Source organism: Triplophysa rosa, linkage group LG16 (assembly GCF_024868665.1).
Source record: "Triplophysa rosa linkage group LG16, Trosa_1v2, whole genome shotgun sequence".
Lineage (NCBI taxonomy): Eukaryota > Metazoa > Chordata > Actinopteri > Cypriniformes > Nemacheilidae > Triplophysa > Triplophysa rosa.
Genome location: NC_079905.1, coordinates 4,002,810 through 4,025,293, shown reverse-complemented (window position 1 = coordinate 4,025,293; position 22,484 = coordinate 4,002,810). Strand labels below are relative to the sequence as shown.

At 38.6% G+C, this 22,484-nt stretch overlaps 5 protein-coding genes across 9 annotated transcripts; 2 read left to right on the top strand and 3 right to left on the bottom strand.

The window, feature by feature from the left end:
- Positions 1 to 253: 253 nt before the first annotated feature.
- On the bottom strand, positions 254 to 1,962 carry s100a11 (S100 calcium binding protein A11). The gene is made up of 3 exons (XM_057354314.1): positions 1,855 to 1,962; positions 1,322 to 1,477; positions 254 to 512 (listed from the first exon to the last, which is right to left on the bottom strand). Exons 2-3 carry the CDS (start codon positions 1,448 to 1,450, stop codon positions 378 to 380), a joined length of 264 nt encoding a protein of 87 aa, XP_057210297.1. The 5' UTR covers positions 1,451 to 1,477; positions 1,855 to 1,962; the 3' UTR covers positions 254 to 377.
- Positions 1,963 to 2,537: 575 nt separating this feature from the next.
- pbxip1a (pre-B-cell leukemia homeobox interacting protein 1a) lies at positions 2,538 to 10,837 on the bottom strand. Of its 5 annotated transcripts, none has more exons than XM_057354774.1 (11): positions 10,725 to 10,837; positions 8,066 to 8,156; positions 7,895 to 7,979; positions 7,528 to 7,622; positions 6,742 to 7,339; positions 6,357 to 6,575; positions 6,102 to 6,125; positions 5,391 to 5,422; positions 5,234 to 5,296; positions 4,643 to 4,820; positions 2,538 to 4,534 (listed from the first exon to the last, which is right to left on the bottom strand). In XM_057354774.1, the coding sequence occupies exons 2-11, from the start codon at positions 8,120 to 8,122 to the stop codon at positions 3,597 to 3,599; spliced, it is 2,289 nt and encodes a 762-aa protein (XP_057210757.1). In that variant the 5' UTR covers positions 8,123 to 8,156; positions 10,725 to 10,837; the 3' UTR covers positions 2,538 to 3,596. The 5 variants fall into 5 exon arrangements, with proteins under 5 accessions (XP_057210757.1, XP_057210759.1, XP_057210756.1 ...); XM_057354776.1 differs by lacking the exon at positions 10,725 to 10,837 and adding an exon at positions 8,812 to 9,398 and having other exon boundaries at positions 7,546 to 7,622; XM_057354773.1 differs by lacking the exon at positions 10,725 to 10,837 and adding an exon at positions 8,812 to 9,392.
- Positions 10,838 to 10,994: 157 nt separating this feature from the next.
- lix1l (limb and CNS expressed 1 like) lies at positions 10,995 to 15,266 on the top strand. The gene is made up of 6 exons (XM_057354778.1): positions 10,995 to 11,324; positions 12,482 to 12,645; positions 12,842 to 12,982; positions 13,135 to 13,230; positions 13,395 to 13,472; positions 13,691 to 15,266. The coding sequence occupies exons 1-6, from the start codon at positions 11,003 to 11,005 to the stop codon at positions 13,943 to 13,945; spliced, it is 1,056 nt and encodes a 351-aa protein (XP_057210761.1). The 5' UTR covers positions 10,995 to 11,002; the 3' UTR covers positions 13,946 to 15,266.
- A 556-nt stretch (positions 15,267 to 15,822) lies between these two features.
- mrpl9 (mitochondrial ribosomal protein L9) lies at positions 15,823 to 17,870 on the top strand. Its single transcript, XM_057355451.1, has 7 exons — positions 15,823 to 16,134; positions 16,504 to 16,663; positions 16,750 to 16,874; positions 16,953 to 17,006; positions 17,156 to 17,257; positions 17,359 to 17,442; positions 17,756 to 17,870. Exons 1-7 carry the CDS (start codon positions 16,027 to 16,029, stop codon positions 17,861 to 17,863), a joined length of 741 nt encoding a protein of 246 aa, XP_057211434.1. The 5' UTR covers positions 15,823 to 16,026; the 3' UTR covers positions 17,864 to 17,870.
- A 1,502-nt stretch (positions 17,871 to 19,372) lies between these two features.
- Positions 19,373 to 22,354, bottom strand: prcc (proline rich mitotic checkpoint control factor). Its single transcript, XM_057355450.1, has 6 exons — positions 21,666 to 22,354; positions 21,533 to 21,580; positions 20,931 to 21,425; positions 20,739 to 20,831; positions 19,721 to 19,867; positions 19,373 to 19,537 (listed from the first exon to the last, which is right to left on the bottom strand). Exons 1-6 carry the CDS (start codon positions 21,912 to 21,914, stop codon positions 19,385 to 19,387), a joined length of 1,185 nt encoding a protein of 394 aa, XP_057211433.1. The 5' UTR covers positions 21,915 to 22,354; the 3' UTR covers positions 19,373 to 19,384.
- Positions 22,355 to 22,484: the final 130 nt, after the last annotated feature.

Sequence of the window (22,484 nt, the reverse complement as noted above, 5' to 3'; positions counted from 1 at the left end):
TAGAAACCAACACCCTTCCCCCAAGGCACACCTTAAAGCAGCGAACAGCTTTTTATTGTGTGGGAGATCAAATGTGTTAATAAGAACAAAGGGAACTCTGGTGTATAGACACTTCCCTCTGAACTTCTAACTGGCTGGTGGAAGATCGAAGCTGACAGGTGACAGGTGAGGCTACAAAATGTTGCCATTAAATCATTAGAGAGAGAGAAATTTTATATGACATGGTCAGTAAAGAGTCAAGGCAATAGCCCATTAACAGTGGTTTCTTTTATTTAGTGTCATCCATGTTTTAACAGGAAGTAACAGGACACAATGTAACACAATAGTTTCAAAATGGACTATTATTTTGTATAATCATAAAATGACATTCTAGCTCTTCATTGGGCGAAACCACCATGCTTGTTTGCCAGATTGCCAATCAGCTGCCAGAATTCCAGGAACGTCAGCTCCCCATCATTATTAGCATCCAATGAGCTCATGAGCTGGTCAACCACTGCTGGGTCAGAAGCATTCTGTGGGAGAGACACATGGACAGGCATGTGTTTACACTTATGATAAAATCTAGTGCTGCCATCTAGTGTGTGTTGCTGGTACTGTACATTCTTTTCTGTTGACCTATTAATGTGGCAGGAGTTCCTGTTCTGCACTGATGAGGCATTTTTTCCTTTGTCTCTTACCGATTTAGTTTGGCTGTTATCATGCTGAAACCAACCATTGTGTGTTAGTAGCATAGTTTGGATCTGTAAAGGTTCATTTTAGCCTGGATGTATGGGAATTTTGTGGAATGTACAACAATGGAGGTGTGTTTTTGTGTATGTTGGTTAAGGCCCTAAAATAAAGATTTCAGCAAACACCACAATAAAACTAGCTAACAGATAACATGACTTACACGGAAGACTGGAAAATGTAATTGTAACCTACACCAAACTATTTTCAAAATCAAAAATGTAGCTCAAAGGATGCACATAAAGAACAAAGTTTAATAAAAACTCTTAAGAAGTCTTAAGAATAAAGGTTCTTCGAAGGTTCTGTGCAGCACCTGAGGATCAGTAGAGATGCCTCTTCTTACCAAGAACCATTTTGAGTCGGTTATATGGTTCTGTGGAGATTAAAAACGTTCTTGATGTAACATTATACGTATTATTATTTTTAGATTAAGTGTATTTGTCAGAACATGGATATTTTTGTTTTTACAAGTGAACTTTGGAACTTTAGTTGGCTCTAAAGCATAAGACAAGGAGGCTTTAGAGTTGTAATATATCAAGCTATTGTAAAGTACAAGGGATTTTTACAGTACAATGTAATCCTCATGTAGTTTTACCTTCACAAGATTTGTGAGCTGGGATGTAAGCAAACTTTTAAATTCTTCTTTGCTCAGTGTGTAGGCAGAGCCATCCTTCCCAGCGTAAGTCTTGAACTGGGAAACCAGCACATTAATGGCAGATTCCATGATTTTGAGAGCAGGATGCTTAGATGACTAGAAAATAATGAAGACAGGTTATTCATTTAGGTGAAACTGACTATATCATGTTTGTGATAGCAATTAAATCGAAGCTTAAATCAAGTTTACAGACAAGTATAATATATATATATATATAATATACTAATATAAATATTCAATATACACAATATATCATACTATCAGTTACAATACCTATTAATGCATCAACATGTATAAGCTGATCAGAAAACAGATCATTCAAGGGGTATATTTCATCAGTAGCTTGACTTTTGCATGCTCTAACTAACTTAGTTATACACCAAATGAGTATAGTTATGGTTACTTTTATTATTAGAAGGAAGAAATAAAATGAATACACTTAATAATGGAGCTAAAGAACCACACGGACTCACCTGACCTGAGGAGTGATGTTGGAAGTGATGTGCTGAGTAAATGACCACATCTCAGCTTTTATATTCTTCATCTTATTGTCAAACTCAGCGGAAAACTCAAAATCACACCCCCGGCTTCTTTTCACAACCAGTCAGACTGTTCTTATCGCCACTGTTTCCATAGTGAAGCTCGGAATCTCTCACGCACGCATATAGATGAAAGCACACATGATATACATCTAACAATGTGTTTTGTTTTGTTTTATACATATAGGGTTTATGTGTTATAGCATTAGGTTTTTTTGTAAATGCAAAGAAATTGTCCATTTTAAAGCTTAACATTTCACATGTGGGTTGAGTACTCTACATCCCCCCTATCAGGTTTCCTAATTGTTGTCAATGCAAACATCTGTCATCAGGGAAATTTAATCTGATAACTCCATCAAAACTTACTCGGCATCAACTGACATACTGGAATTACACAATGACCTTATTAACACCATCCTAAGATCAATTTTAGAGGTCAGTAATGGAATTTGCTATTATACTGAATATAAACAAAAACTTTTTTGATCTGCTCATGAGGTTATTTTCAATAATTATGATGCAGCATTTATGTCTTACCTTAAAATTTTAAAATTATAAAATTTCTAAATAAATATTTGCACGAATGCATTGCATTCCACTTTTTTTTATTATCGATCAAAAAATGCACACATTGATAAACTGTGACATTTGGTCTTTTATTAATTCTTTGAAACTGTATTAAAGTCATTTTACATCGTTCTTCAAATTAAATATCAAAGGACATTGTGCCATATGATCACCTTTACTTTAAATTACGTGTTCCATCAAATAACATTTTTCTTCATATTTACAAATCGAACGAGAAAAGCCAAAATTCAAATGGTATTCATTCCAGAGATTGCAACAAAAACACACGGCTACAATCAAATCAAATCAAATCTCAATGATTCATTACAATGGCTGATTTCCAAAGACATGGAGTGAAGAGAAACGTCCAAATCAAAACAGTGCAAATAAATCCATTATTTCTCCACTTTCACTCAGTGTGGTGTTAGTGTTGAGACATGAGCCGACCATTTACTTTAGTACCAGCATTCTGTGTTCACTAATAGAGGCACATAAGCAAACATTTCAAACTTCTATTTAGAAAAAAAAAACTCAGAACATTAGTCATTTACAGTGAAGAACGTGGGGTAGAAAGCTCACAATGACCTCTAAAGAGAGGCATATACCAAACTTTAAAAGAAACCAGCTTGTTACCAGCTTAGCAAGTGAAACCACGGGCAAAACGGTATTTAAATAAAATACTTTTGGCTCTTAAAAATTAAGAGCCAAAAATATAGAAAGCTAAAAGAAAATCACTTTTCTAAGTACAATTACATTTTTAAGTTGTATTTTAAAGAAGGGGACCAGCGAGTTTTACTGCACGCACCCAGTTTAGCATTAACCTTGTTCACAACTCCATATTATGGATTACGTAATTGATCCATGTGTTTGCAAAGCACCTACGGAAGGTGACACTTTACACAGCAAGCAAGAGCCAAAGATGTGCCGTTGAAGAACAAGACACAGGTAGCTTACAGCAAAACACCCAAAGCAAAAGTGGGACGTCACTAATGACAAAACTCAATATTATATATACAAGAAAGTACATCTACAGTCTACAGAGCCTAAGACTGTTTCTCAAACATACATAGTTTTCCTTCAAGAGAGTTTTGTATCGAGCACGATCAACATTATGCCGCCGGCGTCGCGAACTTCAACAGTGCGTCCTTCTCAAAATCTTCCATCTGCTCCTCCAGTGAATCATTGTCATCCGGCCCATCTTCCAGACCGTCTGCCAAATCTTCCAAGATGTCCGCGACGTCCTCGGCGAACTCGCCGAAAAGCATCCTGTCGTGGTTGAAAACGCCACCGCTGAAGAACTGAGAAGCGAGTCGCCGGAGAGCCACCTTGTTTTCTTCGGGAACCCCCTCCAGTTTGCTCAGGTAGACCTCGAGGAGGTCCTGAAACTCAACCAGCTTGACGGGAACAATGCCTTCTGCGTATGCACAGTTGTCTACGCCGTGGCAGCCCTCAACCGGATGCCGGTACCTCCTGAGCTTCTCTTCCTGGTGTTTCCAAAAGTCTACCTGCTCATGATGGTGATGATGGTGGTGATGATGCTTGGACGGTTTGCACTGCCAAGGTTTATCTTTCTGTCTCCCCTCTCTCTCCAGTCTTCTCTCGTTCTTCTTGTGGTCCCACTCCTCTTTGTACTTCTTGAAATGCTCTTTGCGTTTGTCGTCACCGTTGTGTTTGTTCTTGCCATGTTTGCGCTCCTTCCCTTTCTCAGCCTCCTTCTTCCAGTGGTTTTGCTCTTCTTTCTTTTTGTCCCATTCTTTCTTTTCTCCTTTGTGCTCTTGGTGTTTCCTCTTCCATTCTTCTCTCTTGCCCAGTTGGTCCACCTGTTTGGAGAGCCTCTTCTGCATCTCCACCAGGCTCTCCCTCAAATCATGTCCGTTCCAGCCTTGCTTCTTCATGCCCTCCAACCTCTTCCTGCTCTCCTCCAACAGAAATTTCTGTCTCTTGAGTTCTTCTTTCTTATCCCAGGGTTTATCAGTTTCTGCTGGATCGGACTCGCCGGTGGAAGGTGGTTCAGTGCTGGGGGCTTGCTGTTGGAGATCTTCTTTAACTGAGGGACAAAGAACATTGCTTAGTAAGGAATATACGGTAGACTCAATGTATGTGCTTGCATATTTTATTCACGGTAATGTTTGAGTAATTCTCTTTCTCTTTGTACCTGCGAGTTGGGTGAGTTCAGCAACTCGAGCTCTGAGCATTTGAAGTTCGTCTTTTAAACCAGGAAGTTCAGAGATCTGCTCCTTTAACCGAATGTTTTCGTTCTCCAGCGCACCTTTCTCTGTACTGTGCTTCACTGCGACCATTTTCAAAGCTTTGTCCAACTCAGCTTTCTGAGACTGAAAAATATATATTTCAAATAATCTACACTGAAATATTCTTCCAAGAATACTGAGTGGAAAAAGTTCATACAATAGAAAATTATACGAGAATACACTGGGGACAGTTCACCAAGAAATGAAAACTCTTGCATCATTACTCACCCTCGTGTCATTTCGAACCTGTATGATCTACTTTCTTTTGCAAAACACAAAAGATATTTTTGAGGATGTTGGTAACCAAACAACATTGGCCCTTATTGACCTCCACTGTATGAACACAATACCACTTAGGCATTCAAATTCTTAAAATTCATGTTTCACGAAATAAAGAGTCATATACAGGTTTTGAACAACATGAGGGTAAAAACAAAGTTAATTTATATCTTTCGTGTGAACCGTCCTTGTAAACCAGATGACATCAAAACGCTAACCTCTATCTGGGCCTCCAATATATTCATTTGTTTATTCTCTTGGGCGAGTTTATCAAGCAGCTCCTGCGAACAGAGATGAAATTCATCAAACAAAAAATGCTTCAGGTGAAAACAACGGCTTCTCAATAAATAAAAAAAACGATGTAACACCACTGACCTCGTCACTTAGTTCGGTACCGTCGAAATCCTCTGCGGGAGGAAAAGAAGCATTCGTCATGTTTTTTAATGAGAAAGTTAAAGTGCAGTTAATGCAGTCTTGTCAGATGACAGAAACTTTTAACCAGCTCTCTAATATCACAAGACACAATTGAGTAATGTAACCAGGTGACACTTTTAAATACCAGCTTGCTTTGACAGCACGACACAAACCACATCATTTTTTGTTTAGGTATGGATTATTTAGTATCCCCGCCATTCAAATTTATTTCAGCACATTCTTAGTGTTAAGCCATTATTTAGAGTATGACACTACAAACAGTAAGAATTAAAGATGAAGTGTGTTACTTTAGCACCACTAGTGGCACCAAATGGAACTGCAATCTGACTGTTGAATGATCAGTTGAAACATACCAACATTGGCTCAACCTGTTACAATCAATAAAATAAATTGCTTTAAAAACGTTATTTTGCAATTCTGCTGGTTACTGTTAATGACACACAAATGACACACTTCACCTTTAGCCCCTCAGAAAAGCAGTGCATTGTGGGTAATGAACAGGGGTCAGGATAGAGGCTGCCCTCAGCAGCTGCCCATGAGATCAAATTCACCCGGGCCTAAAATGACTCTGTAATAAGCATAAGAGGGCAACTCCTATCCACAGCTTAAGCACAAGCATGTACTGCCACCCAGCTCACACGCTGTACCTACCACCAGACTGGTCAACCACAGAACCTGGAGGCATAGTAAAATTAATTCAACCACTGAAAATGTCAAAAACAATTCTCTTATTTTATCACACAATGTGGCATGTAATCATAACCAAGCGTTACGAGTCTCTGCATAATCAATGCTATGCATCACATCATCTGTATTAAATGATGTTCAATGGCAAATGTGTGACATTTCTCAGTTCTTATAATGTAATTTATAACTTTACTTTTGGATGTTAGTCATGCATCTCACCCGTGAGAAAGAAAGAGCCGATGCAGAGCAGCACCAGCAATCCAACTATCAGCTGATTCAAAGAGAAGCCTTGCTTCTCCTCCTTCCTCTCTGGCAGAGTAAACTCCTCCTCTTCTTCTTCGTCTTCATCGTCAGAGCTTCGCTTCAGCACTATGGTTGGCTGCACGTGTCGGAGCCTTAGACCGTCCCCTTCTGTTGAGCCGCCCGCTGATAGTTCTTCTTAATGAGAAGGTAAACAAAACATGAGCTTAGGCAACATTCACTTTCATTGTACAGAGAAAACTATTTCTTTAAACACAACACAAAGACTCAAAATCATAAACAGGTCTCAGTTTCTCATGTTTTTCATTCATGTGTTATTTATAATATTGTATGAACATCATACCTGGCTCTCTGACCACATCTGGGAATTTCCCCTGCAGCTCAATGGTAGGCTCCTCCTCCTCGGTTTCCACCAATCCAATTGTTTCCGGGTAAGGACTGTCAGGGGCGGGGCTTTCTACCATGGAGCCAAAGCCTGTATCGGCCTCATAGGGTGAAGCCAGAGGCGGGGTTTCAGGAGCAGGATGTACATCAGCTTGAATATCAACCACAGGGATTGCCGAAGAATCAGGGGCGGGGCTTATGTCTGTAAATTCAGAGACATCGTGGGAGGGGCTTATTTCTCGAAACGGTTCAGGGGTGGAGGTGATTTTGGGCTCTAGTTCAGGGATGGGGCTTTCTTGAACGGGGATATGCTGGCTGGGGAAGACATCGGTGACGTCCTCTTCAGTGGGTTCATCTAGGGCCGACTCCTCTGAAAACTGGAAGGCCGATTCTATAGCGATGCTGAACGGCACGGCACCCAGAAGGTCACTGTCGGGAGGAGAACTGGTGATGGTGTCGTGGATGACAGGAGCATGGATCTCTGGATCGAGTTCAGCAGAAGCCTGGCCAGATGCGGCCATGTCTTCAAAGCATTCTGGGGATGTTTCCTGGCAAATCTGGATTTTGGAAAGTGTTATATTAAAGTCGACACCATGTTAGTTTTGAACTAAAATGATGCTATATTCAAACAAAATGTCTATAGGGACCAAAAGGTCAATAAAGACTCTATAGACAGTTTATTTATAATATTGAGATTTTGGAAGAAAAGAAAGCACATTATAACTAAAAATAAAAATGTACATACCGGTGTTGATGCACTGACCTGGTGACCCTCCTCTGACAAGATGCTCTCCACCACTGACGTCTCAGGATCAAGTGACCTCACCTCCAAAGAACTCCCTGAAATAACCACAGATTAACAGTTCAATATTAACATTTTTACACCTGAATGACTTTCGTTCTACTGCAGATCACAAAAGAAGATATTTTGAAGATCGTTGGCAACCAAACAACGTTGCCCCCGTTTGACTTCAAGGACATAAAACCACCGAGACATTTCTTCTTTTGTGAACAAAGTCATACAGGTTTGAAATGACACGAGGGTGAGTAAATGAAGTAAGAATGACTATTTCTGAGTTACACTAAAGTGATGGATAAATAGATTTTGTAACCTGCCAACTCTTCTGAAAGACTGGGCGCATCTCCAAGACTTTCTGTCCCATCATCCACGGGGGCGGCAGGGTCAGCGGCAACCTCCTGAAACAAAATAAAAGCACAAATGACTAAACGTGATCCATTCACAAAAACATACTGACCAAGCATTATGATAAAGTTACATTCACCTCTGGGGACAGCAGAGTCCAGCTGTTACTGGAGGACCCGGTGCTGTTATCAGACATGGCCCTCTTGTGGCTCTGCACAGCACCTACAATCCTAACCACAAGCAGAATTGTACAGCATTTATTAAACCTAAGAGAAAGATACACTCAACTAGATTATTATCAAATGCAAGCTTGAAGTATTAAGCAATGGCATACAGTATAGCAGTTACGTTGTGTTTAAAAAAATATAACACCATATTTAGAGAGGGCCAATGTAAGCCACAACAGCTATTATATATCAGCACACAAACATACATGTTCATGTATAACCCATTTCAGAATGCGTCAGCAACGCAATGTTGTGTGTTCGATCCACAAGAAACACGCATACTAATAATATAATGTACGTAGGCTATAGCATACATACACTCTACGTGGCATTGGATAAAATCGTCTGCCATTTAAATACACAAAACATAAATACGCATCAAACAATACGCAAGAGACTGCTGTTTTATAAAGCGGCCCTCTAATGTGCCCAAAAACGGTCAGGCGGCGGACACATTGCATTCCAGCACCTTAACGTGGCCTATTGTTTACATGCATTCGTGGGCTTATCATGGTGATGCGCTGCGTATTTACTTTGCGCACGGTGAGCAATTCAGTTCCCACACTATGCAAAACGATCCCTGCCTTCTTCCGCAAGAAGCACACAGAGCAGATTACACATACTGCGATACGAGGCGATGTCGTTATACAACGCTTACCGTGCTTCAGTCGGTTGAGGCGCGCGCGCTGTTTTCGCTCAATGTGTTTCTACGCGTTTATTTCCAAACGCGCGATCCAAGCAGCGAACTTCGCAACTTCGGATCCGAGTTGCGCTTGTGGCTGGATTGCGGTTGCGTTTCTCTCCAATAGGACACCGATAACGCGCAACGCTACGATCCGGTCAAAGCCTAAACAGCCAATGGGAATAAAGAGTCGTGTCGGCCGGGCAGCGCTTTTCAGCTGTGACTGACAATCGCAGGTGAGAGTGACAATCTACACGTGAAGAGCTCTCTGAACAGTCTTGTCACTGACTCGAGGGAAAGCGAAGACTTGTGATGTCCCAAAAACATGCATGAACGCCCTATATATAGTGACGAGGCATGTTCTTCGATCTCCAGCAGTTTACAGACACGTCTGCACAACGAGAGCTAAATCTGTTGGGGCTTCCCAAAAGTCTGTCCGCTACAGCTGGGCTTCCCTAAATAAACTCTGACCCTGTATTGCAACATTTTTGCAATGAAGACACTAAATGATACTAAACTAAATCAATGTGGAACAACTTTTAGTTGCATTTTATTAAATTGTAACGCATTTAAAGGCAGTTTAGTGTGGTGTGGTGCTTTATGTTCACTCTGAAAAAAGATGCCCATTTTTGGCTGAATGGTTCCATGAAGAACCTTTTCTTTGGATGTTAGTTTTACAAAAGCTTCTTTAGAAATAAATGGTTCTTATAATAACCATTGAGTACATTTTTTTGGAACCACTGCTGTGAAGCACCTTTTTTAAATGGTTGTGTATTGAATAATTAAAATGTTTCGCTTTTGTACTGCTCTTTATGTTTGTTTATCGTGCAACTGCGTTGTACAAATGTTGATAACATTTCAAATGATACAAACAGAATAGTTTAATATTTAAATGACCTCTTCAGTATTCATTCTTCATGTGAGAACAACATTTTTTTAAAACAGACCCAGAAATGACACAAAAAAGATTACCTTCAAGACACAAATCCTCTTCAGCAGTCATTACACTATGCTTTCACACAAAGGTTGGTTATACAAATTGTTTCGACATTAAAGAGGGAGCTTGCAATGCCTGTGAAAAGATCATTAGGGAACACAGAGAAATGATGTAGCATACTGTAGCTCAGACAAAATACTTGCACAATTTTTGTGCATATACATTTCAGTGACCTTTGCCGTTTTAAATTTTAAAATGGCAACACTTCCACACACATAAACACAGAAGATGTATTAGTGAGGACCTCTCATAGCTGAATACGTTATTCTTTATGACACAAAGACCCTTGCATTATTCAGTATAAACCAAAATGTGCAAAGTAACATTTTCAAACCACAACTTACACACACAAAATGTTATTGGATTGTAAACCATGGGTACTACCATAAGACATACCTGAAAACATGGTATTAATTATGCAAAAACAAACTATTACCATCACAGCTAAATAAGAATACTACATGTAAGAATGTTGTTTTTATTAAAATCACAAAGTATGTAAGCAAACCCAAATGGTTACTTCACTTTAAATGGATAGTTTACCCCAAAATGTGTCATTTACACATTTACCTTTATGTTACTCCAAAATGTAGGCCTATGACTTTCTTCTGCAGAACGCAAGAGATAACCAAACAACATTGACCCCCCCGACCTTCATTTTATGGACGCAAAACCACCGAGACATTTCTCAAAATATCTGCGTTTGTTTTACAGGAGAAAGAAAGTAACGGAGGTTTTGAACATGAAGGTTGATTCAGAATTTCGGGTGAACAATGCATTCAATGTCAGGCATTCTTATATATTATAGATTGCTCTGCTTTTCTACTTATGCCACCTTTGTTTGTAATAAAATAAGTTTTATTCGCACAAAAAATAAAAAAAATATACTAACCAGTTATGTGGATCTGTGAGAGGATGGCCGGAGGTGCCACGTCACACAGTGTGACTGCATCCATTGGTCAAACCCGAGGATACGCTGCTCCCTTTTCCTCCCTATGGTTCAGTTTTGCCCCCTAAACATTAAATAATATTTACATCCATTATCCCAACAAAGCTCATACCACCAAGAAACTGTTTACGTTTTTGTCCGATGCATTTTAGCTACATTAGCGATTGATTTTAGGAGTCGCTCGCATTGCGTCGGTTTCTTTCGCATCACTTTTGGAAACAATGGAGTCACTTCGCCATCAGCGTTTACAGCCCGGTATCGGATACGGAGCGAGCGCGACCGGGACTCTTCGGTCCCTGCGACCCGGTGTAACAGGCACCCTTCCTTCGGCACAGCCTGCACACATGTCGGTGTCCGCTTCTCCGGGGCCGCCGCCACCACCGCCGCCCCTTCAGCTCCACAGCCTGATGGGAAGCGGGTTCGGTTCGATGGACATGTCGTCGGGTCTGGGTCTGTCCAATCCCACCAACCCTGCGGTGCTGAGAGAAGCAGTGGACGCGGTGGTCCGGAGCTTTGCGAAACACACGCAGGGATACGGCAGGGGTATGTGGGGTCATGTTTTGCATTGAGCGGATTTCAGGCTAAACGAATCTAGAAATGAGTATTAGCTTATTAAACCTATTATATAGGGTACTTTAGTAACATTTACCATTATTTTAGTATTGTAAAAGTGTAGTAAACATGATTTTTCTTTATTTGACAGATTGCAAGATGCATTACCATAGTTTTACTACAAATATCATGATCACTGTATATAGTGAGATAATAGAACATTTGCAGTTAAAATAGTTTTACTACAAATACCATAGTTAATCTATAGTTACTGTAGTAAAACCTTTTTGTTTTTTGTCAAATACAAGTCTGCGTTTGTGCATATTGTCATTTTGGTTGCAATTCAAAGTCTATCAAGATGTTTCCATTTTATTTCAACCCATAATCAAAAGAAATAATACAAAAATAATAATAAAGGTAAATTATACATAAAGAAAACGAAGTCTAGACTCAAAGTCTGCAAAGAACAAATATTAGGATATTAAAAAAAAAAAAAAAAACACTAACCACAAATGTACCTACCATTGTCTTACACCAACTAAATATCATTTTTAGTATAATAAAACCTAAGAGGGGTAAAGGAGGCTCATAAAAATGGTCTGTTGTCATGAAAATAATTTCACAATGCAAAAAAAGACTGTCTTCATGAAATTCGCTCATTGAGCTGTCAATCCACACGGCCCTTTAGAGGCCAAACATGCGAATCAAGCGTTCTGAATGAAGCAGACTGAACCCCCAACATGCTGACCTAATTACATTAAAGGGATTATTGTCGGATACACTCTGCAGTTTGTGTTGTTTACAGGCAGGTTAAGTGTATTAATCTACCGCCCAGACATCTCGGACCATCTGAACGCCCACACTAGTCCAGTTTCTCTTTGTGAAAGAAGGACCTTTGCACATAATTGTGCGCGTTTGTTTGTGAAGATGTTCTGTCCACATACACCACCCTGATTTCCTGTTTGAACTTGTAGCTAAGCAGTTCCACAACAATAAGCTTCCTTAAGCCATTTACTTGTGCATATTGCCTGTTAAGACTGAACTTCTTTTACAAAATGTTTTAATTAATTTCCTCAATTTTCTGTGTGTGCCATAGCCACTTGCAATAGAAAAAAATATACTGATATGATGTATTCTGAACCCTGCAGTAAATGTTGTGGAGGCGTTACAAGAGTTCTGGCAGATGAAGCAATCACGGGGGGCTGATCTGAGAAACGGAGCGCTCGTTGTTTATGAGATGGTCCCGTCTAATAACCCCCCCTACATCTGCTACGTCAGTCTTCCTGGGGGCAGTTGCTTCGGGAGTTTTCAGGCAAGCGTCCCGTGCAACATTCCCTCTTCATTTACTCTCAGATCTTCACAAAATAAATTGCCTTTGATTGCCGTCTATGTCTAAATATTTTATGTTTTCTCTGGAGGATCTCTTGGAAATGGTTTGAATAGAATTCTCTTGAGCATATTCAGGATTGTGTTACAGTGTGGTTAAACAGCATCTTTGATCTTCTCAGTTCTGCCCAACCAAAGCTGAAGCCAGACGGAGCGCAGCCAAAATCGCCCTGATGAATTCTGTTTTCAATGAACATCCGTCTCGACGCATCACAGATGAATTCATCGAGAAGAGCGTCTGTGAGGCTTTAGCTTCTTTTAACGTGAGTGTGGGACAACGACATACAGCTTTATTTAGAAGTAGGCAGAGATCAAATACCTGCTTTAGGTTTTTTTTAGTTAAGATCAACTTTGACATATTTTATACATTTTGATTTCGCTTTATAGACTGTTTACCTTCCTTTGTTTGCTACAGGGGAACAGAGAAGAAGCTGATAACCCAAACACTGGCATTGGTGCTTTTCGGTTCATGTTAGAGTCGAACAAGGGGAAGTCAATGCTGGAATTCCAGGTAAGAGCGAACATATTGTACCAGTTAAGCTACTGGAATTTGTTATTTGCTTGAATAAAAATACCAGCCAAATGCATGAACGTAAATGATTGGAACTCTTCCAGTCAGTCAGTGACACGCGAGATGAACATTGTGTGCAACTTTACACTTTAAATGTTTCTTAGGAACTGATGACGGTTTTCCAGCTCCTTCACTGGAATGGCAGTCTCAAAGCCATGAGAGAAAGACAGTGTTCCCGTCAGGTGAAAACATATATTTGTATTTTCATTTTTTAATGATTAACAATCCATTTTAAAGAGGCCATTCAACATTATGTGAATATCTGATGTGTTGGTGAAAAGTCAAATATATTCTCTCTAATCAGCTATAGAATTTATAATCCAGGCATCATATTAATTGTTGGAATGTATAAATCCTTACATAAATATACGTAAATAACATTTTGACTTCATTGAAACAGGAAGTGCTTGCTCATTACTCTCACCGAGCGCTGGATGATGACATGCGCACACAAATGGCCGCCGACTGGGTCAGCCGAGAACACACTTTATCCGGGACCATTACCCGAGAGCTGGCTGCTACGGAGCGTGAACTAGAGGATGCTCGTCTGGCCGGACGAGAGCTGCGCTTTTATAAAGAAAAGAAGGACATTCTGCTGATGGCAGTGGGGCAGTTAGGTGGCTCCAATACTACAACTCTGCCCTGCAAATGCTGAAGACCATGAAGATGTGTGACGCGGCATATGATTGTGACAGAGAAGCCAATAGAGAAGTCTCAGCACTCCAAAACTGACTTTTAAAACCTGTGTGTGTGAGTGAGGAGGCAAGAAAAAACCCAGCATTTTAATCAAACGTCAATGAATCATCAGAGGTGATGAAAGAACATTGTAACATTTTTAGGGAAGAATGTTTATAATGATCTGAACAATTAATGCATTTTAAAAACCAAGCACTATATTGCTACCTTATAACTATATCAGTATTATCCACCGGTATAACTGTCATTGATTGACTTTACTGGCATTTGGACTTATTGTGTCTTGAGTTGGAGGAGGCTATGTTCGGAATAGCATACTTCCATGATGCTCTTACTATTTACACCGTTTTACTACAACTACAAAATGTTATGAAATTATTCCTATTGTTTCACTTAATATTTTAAATAAATGTTTGGCAATATACATTATATAATGCACAGCATATAGTAAATAGTAAGGTAGCATTCTATTCCAAACATAACCTCAGTTTTGAGGCCTTTCTAAAAATCTTTGCATTGTAGCTTTCTTTGATTCTGTAATGCATGGGTGCTGCTCTTTCGCCCATTCAGTACATGCAGATTTTTATGTTCTGCATTAAACAGGCTCATCATAGGTGCATTTATTTGTCACATATGTGTTTTAGAATATGAATATATAAGCATTTGTTTTTTTAGTTAATTTTAAGCGCATAACATTTATAGTTATTCCGACTTTTTTAACGACGAGACAAGACTTTTTATTTGTTTGCCTTCCGTTACATTCGTGATTGTAGAGCGTCAATGCTCATTTCAAGGCAACATTTAATTTCTACCTCCTTGCTGAAAGCTTTTGAACATTTATCACACATACACATGCAGATTGTTTTTTGTGCAAGATGAGCAATGGATAATGGTTTGGCTGAGGGGCTTCCCTCAGAAGCAGAAATAAACCATTGATGGCTCTTATAGACACTTTTTAAACAAACAATGTTCAGGTCCTTATGATTCTGAAAATCAGAGTTTTGAAAGCCCCAATTGTATTTTGTTTGTATTTCATTGTTTAAAAATGAGAAGGTATCATATTCATGTATGTATTGAAATGTAAATTGCATAAACATTTCATACAATTTTATACAAAATGTCTGTTCTTTCCTTGCTGTGTGTTTATTTTTTTACAAACTTGTTTACCAAATTAATTTTGTATTAATACTCAAGGTAGTGAAATTACATCAGTGCATGTGAAACATTTTATACATTTTGTATTTGTTTTGTATGAGTAGTTTAAATGCCATTTTAACTGTTTTGTAAGATTTTAATGCATAACCAATGTTATTTTTTGTTGTTGTTGATTTATATACTTTACAGTCAATAAAAAGCTTTTTCTTACATATTTTACTATATCTTTTTGCACTTTTGAAGTTACCAGATCCACTAGCAAACATATGTTGGTGATATAATTGTAAGGCCATAAATTCGCTGTTAAGAGTCATTCTTTAAGGCTTTTATTTGACTTTTTCCCGAGGGACTTTTACGTTGAAACATGTTGTCTCACTACTGGGTTTTGACTATGCCTGCCTGATTTTAGCCCTGTGTAAAATATTTCGCTCATGGTTAACATAATTTATCTTGGGAAAAGATTTTTATGACATATTATTTAAAAACATAGTAATGCACTGTTTATTTGACTAAACGAATGGTCTTGACGTTTTTAGGAGTTTTCTTAATGAAACAATAATACATTATAATATAATATTGTAACCCAAATAACTTACTGTATAACTGATAATAATATTTAAATTAAATAAACGCCGCTCGCTAAATACACGTAAGTGGTATTTTTTGTTTAGGCACAAAAATGGCTGCCTAACTGGGTTTCTAGGGGTCCTATATCATCACATCGCAGTTCATGTGGCTCAGTGAAAGCAATGACAGTTTATGAGATTAAATAGATGTCTGTCATTTGTTACAACGTATTTATGTCATGCTACGCGCTGTAGTTATGATCCTTATTTGCAACTAAATATCTCCATTATTCTTCAATCTTAAAGTCGAGTGTAAATTATGTGGGGAATCACTGCATCACGGTTTGTCCTTCAAGGCTGCTGGAATTTTTCACATCTACAGTGTTCCTTGAATCGCATACAGAACTTGTCACAAACAGCATGCAAGGTAGGCAAAAAAGAACGAAACATCTTTGATAAAGCCAATTAAAAAATGTCTAGAATTCAGTCATTATTCTGGTTCTTATTCTGATCTGCCAAAGCAATTTGATATGGGATCTAGTTGAGTTAGCGTTATATTTGCATCATATAAAGTGCAGGTTAAGTATTTCATATTCCAATATTGTTCCAGACGTCTAAATACTAACTTACACAGAAATGAATAGTGTGTGCATGCATGTGTAATGTGTAAGTAATATATGATCAACTTTTGCTGCACTGTAATGCAGCAATTATATGCAGCAAAAGTAAAATATGAACAGATCACAAATAAAAATGAGGTTTAACTAAGTGCATTACTGATTTTATCTTTTTTTAGAACACAGTTGTTGTGGAGCGCTGGTGGACGGTCCCTTTGTCAAAGGAGGGAAGGCCACCCAGACTTTATGCACGAAGACACAAAGTGTACCGCTTGGTCGAGGACACAAAACATAAGGGCCAAGACAAAATGGAACTCATTCTTACACAGACAGTTCCAAGTATTTGCCCTTGCGTTAGAAAAGTTTACCATGGTAACCAACTCTTGGTCAAAAAGATTTGAAAGTTGTTGATGTTGATTTTACAGAGCTTGGTGGACGAGGAGACACAGTTTTTGTGAAAAAGTCAGTAGGCCGCAACACCTTACTACCCCAGGGCCTGGCTGTCTACCCCTCACAGGAAAACAAAGATACGTTTACAGAGGAAAGAAGGGTCAGTAATCTATTTCAACTCATTAATTAGAGCTTTTATTGACACATTCAAATGTAAAACGGTTATTTTTTTCTTTAGCTACTGAGAGAAGGACGGCCAGAAGACAGAATCCAGACACGCACCGGACAGCTAGTGAGTAATCTTGTTTGTTTTTAAATGATTAAGACCACATAACATAAAAATTGGAGTATACCTATAACTTTTAGCAGATATACTGTATATGTATTTAAGCTGAAAAAACTTTCTATATATTAGTCTTCATTGTGTGTCTGTTTTTTTAGACTGTTGAGTTCCTGAAGCAAACAAAGCTTGAAGTCGGCATGCACACTTCCATTCAGTACTCGCTCACCAAAGAGATTGTTTGCCGACAGTTTCTTAGAAAGGTAAGATTCAAGAAAATATAAAAGTATAAATACTATAAATATATAAATACAAGAAAATATACATTTGTTACATTGTGCTGTTTTGTTGAATTTACCCACAGCTTGGTGTGGTTGTACCTACACACGCCCTATCGCTTCCTGAAGAGCCAATGACAGACCTGGGAGAGTACTGGTGTGATGTCACAGTAAGCATAGATGCATTATGTTGTTATATTTTATAGACAAGTAAATTTATGGTATTTGAGGTTATCATGTATATTAAAAAACAAATAGTGAGTGAAGCTGTACTATGACAGTAGACCTCTGTCTGACCACACATTCAGAATAAATATACTAAGCTGCAAACAGCTATGATGTACTTGGTATTACCGGATGGAGGAGCCTAGGAACCTAGTTGATTTTAGGAAGCTGTAAAGTGGTACCGACTGCAGGTCATTTATAATCATTTGAACTTATAATCATTTAAACTCATAAGCTGACTTGTGTTCTATGTCTCAGGTGAATGGAGTGGACACAGTCAGGGTGCCCATGTCTGTGGTGCCATTTGTGGAGCCGAGACAACTGAGACTTATGAAGAAACAAAAAGAACAGTCTGATTCAGAATAGTGTTTAGTTAATAAAAATGTGTCGTAGACAACAACTTGGAGGATTTACGTGAGGAATTTGTACAAATAACTCTTTTATTTCTTCCTATTCCCTGCATTGTTTTTTACCTTCAGAACACGGCTTAAGTCAAGGCTGAATGTTCATTGCCGTGTATGATATTACTGTAAATCCACATACATGCTTCAATACAACGCACTGATGTGGAACTAAGGAAATTCACTTGAAAAGGGCAATTGTCTGCATCACACTGTTCTTTCGATTGTAATTCTCATTTCTTACATTTATGTGAGATTAAAACCCAAATAAACACATTCTAATATGCATCAAACATTTTTATCCAAAAACATAGTGTAATTTCTCATTCTAAATCGCATACTTAAAGTGAACACCATTTTTTAATTTTTCATGCGTATTGCGATTGTTGCCATTGTTATGCCTACTAATATTTATGGCCATTACGAAAATCAGATCAGCTTGTAAATTCCCAATACATGTTTTATTAACTTTTTGTGAAACTGGACTCTGAATGTGAATAATAAAGAGCAGCTGGTTTTTAATAATCATTTTATTATGATGATTCAAGGAGGCACATGATGCATTTCTAAATTCATAATAAAATTCAGCCTTGAGGTTTTTCTTTCACAGAAAAATAAAGCACTCGCAGTCAATCCCAATGCTAAATCGGTTTTCTCTCAAATTGTACGTTTTTCCATTTATGAGGCTTTAATCAATTTCTTCTACATTTTTGAAAGCTATTTTTCACACATTTGACAACTTGCCATAGCAAGTTAACAAAGTTTCCACTTGTTTTATTAATCTCCCGTGAGACATTAAAAATCCTATTAATTTCACGTTGTGTTGTATAGTTTATTTTGCTCAGATTTATGCATTCTTATTCCTGGCAGTGATACAGGGATTATTTTACACACAAAATGAAACATTTTTGTTAATTCTTTTATAATGCAATAAAACCGTTAACTTAATTTAGGTTTTACATTGCGTTCTTTAAGAATCTAGGTTCAAACAGAAACAAGTACTTAAAACACACAAGAAGGGGAAGATTCACTCAAACATTTGTTTCAATTCACTTTTTACATTTCTTTTTAATGTCTGTTTTCTGGTTGCACAATGGACAGTATGGAAGATGAGATCTTAGACCAAACAAGTCATAATTAAACATGGTTTCTCAATCATATAATAAACATTTAAATCATGTTAACCTAAATTTTATTATAATACAGGTGACTATGTGTGGCAGATCTAAACCTTTGTAACACAACCAAATGGAGAACATAAAAATGGAACAACATTCTTCACTATAAACAGCAGGTATTTGCTGCCATGTTAATGCTGTAATTGCAGCCGGTAAAGAATTGATTATCTTCATCTCCTCTCTGAAACAATATTAGCTGGCATGACATTTCTAAAAGCTATAAAATACAACTTTTCTTTATCGCCCATAGTCTTCTGACAAATCTGCTCTAGTGTAGTGCGCCATGTCTTGATATTCTGTGACGTCGGCTAGAATCCATACTTGGCTTGCGTCTGTCGGCGGGTGAGCTTGTTTTCAGCCCAGCTATTCTTAAGCTCCATCTCACGTTCCTTGGCTTGATGAATCAGATAAGTGATTTGGTGCTTGCGCCTCTGTTGTCCTGTTGGCTGGTCTCCTTTTTTCTGAAAATAAGACAAATACATTTTCAACTGAAATCTAAAACAGTTCTTACTAACTTAGAGAAAATATTATTTATTTAAGCATTTAGCAGACGCTTTTATTTAAAGCAACTTGGTGTGTTCAATCTAAATCTCTGATTGATCTTGTTGTGCTGCAGAATTCGTGTCTTCACTTGTTTTGCTTACCTTGCTAAAGGACTTGCGTGGCTCCAGATCTGCAGTCACATTCTTTGTCATCCACTGCTTGTTGCCGCTCAGCTGATCATCTCCTTTGATCTCCAAGAATTTGATTTCTTCTTTTCCCCGATTCTGTTTGCCCAGCAGCCGCCGAAACTGGAAAAAAATTGCAAATATTGGAAACACTATTCAAAAATCTCTCTGTGCATCTCCCTTAAAACACTCATTGATGATGTGTCCTAGGTGGTTGCTAGGGTGCTTAGATGGTTGTTAGGTTGTGCTGGGTGGTCACTGCCGAAAATTCATCAGAGGCTAAAAAGTTCAGCTCACAATTTGATTATCACAGTATTTTAAAAATAAATAAATAAATCTAAACTCAAGTAAAGGCTAAAATACACTACAAGGCTTTTGCTCAGATTTTCAGTCTGGACTTGTTGCAGAAAGACTGTGCTAGTTTGCAGACTTCATCAGTCAGCGTGTTTCTATCTGAAACTTTCTGCAAGTGTCTGATGTCTAGTTTAAAAGTCTTGTAGTGTATTCCAGCCATAACAGATTCATTTCCAAAACATAACAATATGCGATAACATTTTTGTTGCGAACACTTGTTGTAGATTGAAAAACGTTCAAGGTTTAAATGAACCTTATGGATGTAAATGAATAAAAACAGAACAGGTCTGTCACTGAATAATAAAAACTGAATACAAATTAAAACTAAATGTTAACATAAAATGTACAATTATGAAAAGAATTAAGCAAGCTAAACCCTTCTAAAAAAAAGTCGTAAAAAAACATGTTAAAAACAACATTATATATTGTGACAAGTCACATGCTCTACAACACACACACATTTTTTGTATCATGATATATCGTGTCACGATATATTATTAATCCTCTATATGTTACATTAAGCAATCAAAGACAGATTATGTTCAATGATGTAAAATCTTCTACAGACTCTTTCACAAACTGTGGCCAAAATCAAACAGTGGGCATACAGCTTTCATATAAGCTGTAACAAAGAACTTACTGCTTCATCCTCAAACATTGAAGAAGATCCAGATTCATCTTGCTCTTGTGCTTCAGGGTTTGGGTCTTCGTAGTAACTCTGCCCGTAGTAATCCTGTAAAACATACATACACATTAAACATCAGCTAAAGACATTACAAAGCGCTGCCATGTCACAGCGCTCCTTTAAAGATCGTTACACTAAACTAAGTACCTGTGAAGAAACTTCTGGCAGTTCTGGATACTGTTGGTACTGATTTTGGTCACCTTCCCTCTGATAGTCTTGGATGGCTCCAGCTGTCCTACTGTAACTTTCTGCATTAGAATCAAAGTCCAACGGAGAGTCCTCCACACCGGGTGAAGGGTGAAGAGTGGGAACATAATCTTGGGAATCTGGTTTTTGTGACATCACAGGCTGCGAGGAGCTTTCTGAAAGGGAAAAGTAGTTTTCTGGAGCGAGATCATCATCACTGCCATCTTCATCAGCTGCCATCTTCTGGCGAGCCAACTGCAAGGCGGCGGACTTCGCGGCAGCTTTGATGGCTGATGGAGATGGGCTGGTTCCAGAGACGCCTTGGGATTTACCAGCGCTTCCTTTTGGCTGGTTTGATACAGGGCGTTTAGTCAGGGTGTGGGGCACCAGGGGCCGTTGTTTTTCCTTCACCACTAGATTTTGAGGCTGGGGCAGCAAAGAGGACAGTCCACCGCCCTAGAAGAAATACAGAATAAGAAAATATACTTGTTTAACAAAGGCAATGGTTTTAATGGTAAACAGCTGATGGTTCATTGTGATGAAAAAACTTTATAAACCCATACCTGGGACGATGATTTCTTTCGCACAGGCTGGTCATCATCGGAGTCGGACTAAAAAAATAAATAACGTCAATTAGTAAAATGACTCAAGCTGACTCATTCGAACCAACAGAACTCGTGAACCAACAGAACTCACGTCTGCATGTTTTATTTCAGGAACGGTGATTTTAACGGGCTCTGTGCGCTTCTTGGCTTTGGGTAGATCCATACCCATCCTCTGAGGTTGAGGGGCCGATGTCTGATATCTGTTCGATCCGACCTCTGCTTTTTTCGGCGCGGGCAGAGACGCAAACAGTCCGCCGGACTTCGCCGTGGGTCGAGCGGGTGAACTCGGCGCGTTATCGCGATCGCTGTCGTCGCTGCTGTCGTACGCTACCAAAGACATCTCTACTGCTTATATTAGATCAGACGTGTTCATAAAAGGCTGAATGAGACGCAACGATCGCTGTTTGCATCACTTTTCACCAAAGCGGTTTAACTCGATCTCATGTCCTCCGGTAGCTGCAGTTTTTTATGGACGATTTGTGCACAAGCAGTGCGTTTATAATTCTACCGATATTGCTGATAAATGTCTGATCGAAACATAAATGTCGATTCAAAATAGCGCTGTTTGCTTGTAGCTGGAGCTGTGCTTGCACTGGAAACTCGGCGTCAATATTTTCTCCACAAGAAATTAACACATGAACGCATTAGTTTAAACGTGCCATTTTGGATAAAAACAAACGCAGATAGTTAACTGTGCGATATCGTTGTTCTATTCCTTTAAACAGAGACCCATTTACGCCGTAAACATTTTTTCTTCCACTATCAAATATCCTCAACTTCCGGTGCAATCTACAGGATTTACGCAGTGCTGACACCACGTGGACAGGTCCAGTCAAAATACGGTCCTAAACAGTTTTTGAATTATACAAAGTATCAATTTACTAAAATATTACTATGCACCTCAAAACCA

Coding starts and splice junctions, on each gene's coding strand:
- mrpl9 (XM_057355451.1), top strand. CDS start 16,027: ATGTGGGGAATCACTGCATCACGGTTTGTCCTTCAAGGCTGCTGGAAT. Junction 17,007..17,155: donor AGACACGCACCGGACAGCTA/GTGAGTAATCTT, acceptor CTGTTTTTTTAG/ACTGTTGAGTTCCTGAAGCA. Junction 17,443..17,755: donor AGTACTGGTGTGATGTCACA/GTAAGCATAGAT, acceptor TCTATGTCTCAG/GTGAATGGAGTGGACACAGT.
- pbxip1a (XM_057354774.1), bottom strand. CDS start 8,122: ATGTCTGATAACAGCACCGGGTCCTCCAGTAACAGCTGGACTCTGCTG. Junction 7,623..7,894: donor TCTTTCAGAAGAGTTGGCAG/GTTACAAAATCT, acceptor TGGTTATTTCAG/GGAGTTCTTTGGAGGTGAGG. Junction 4,535..4,642: donor TGAACTCACCCAACTCGCAG/GTACAAAGAGAA, acceptor TTTGTCCCTCAG/TTAAAGAAGATCTCCAACAG.
- lix1l (XM_057354778.1), top strand. CDS start 11,003: ATGGAGTCACTTCGCCATCAGCGTTTACAGCCCGGTATCGGATACGGA. Junction 13,231..13,394: donor AGTCAATGCTGGAATTCCAG/GTAAGAGCGAAC, acceptor AATGTTTCTTAG/GAACTGATGACGGTTTTCCA. Junction 13,473..13,690: donor AAAGACAGTGTTCCCGTCAG/GTGAAAACATAT, acceptor TCATTGAAACAG/GAAGTGCTTGCTCATTACTC.
- s100a11 (XM_057354314.1), bottom strand. CDS start 1,450: ATGGAATCTGCCATTAATGTGCTGGTTTCCCAGTTCAAGACTTACGCT. Junction 513..1,321: donor AGCTCACAAATCTTGTGAAG/GTAAAACTACAT, acceptor TCTCTCCCACAG/AATGCTTCTGACCCAGCAGT.
- prcc (XM_057355450.1), bottom strand. CDS start 21,914: ATGTCTTTGGTAGCGTACGACAGCAGCGACGACAGCGATCGCGATAAC. Junction 21,581..21,665: donor CTGAAATAAAACATGCAGAC/GTGAGTTCTGTT, acceptor TTATTTTTTTAG/TCCGACTCCGATGATGACCA. Junction 20,832..20,930: donor TGCCAGAAGTTTCTTCACAG/GTACTTAGTTTA, acceptor TATGTTTTACAG/GATTACTACGGGCAGAGTTA.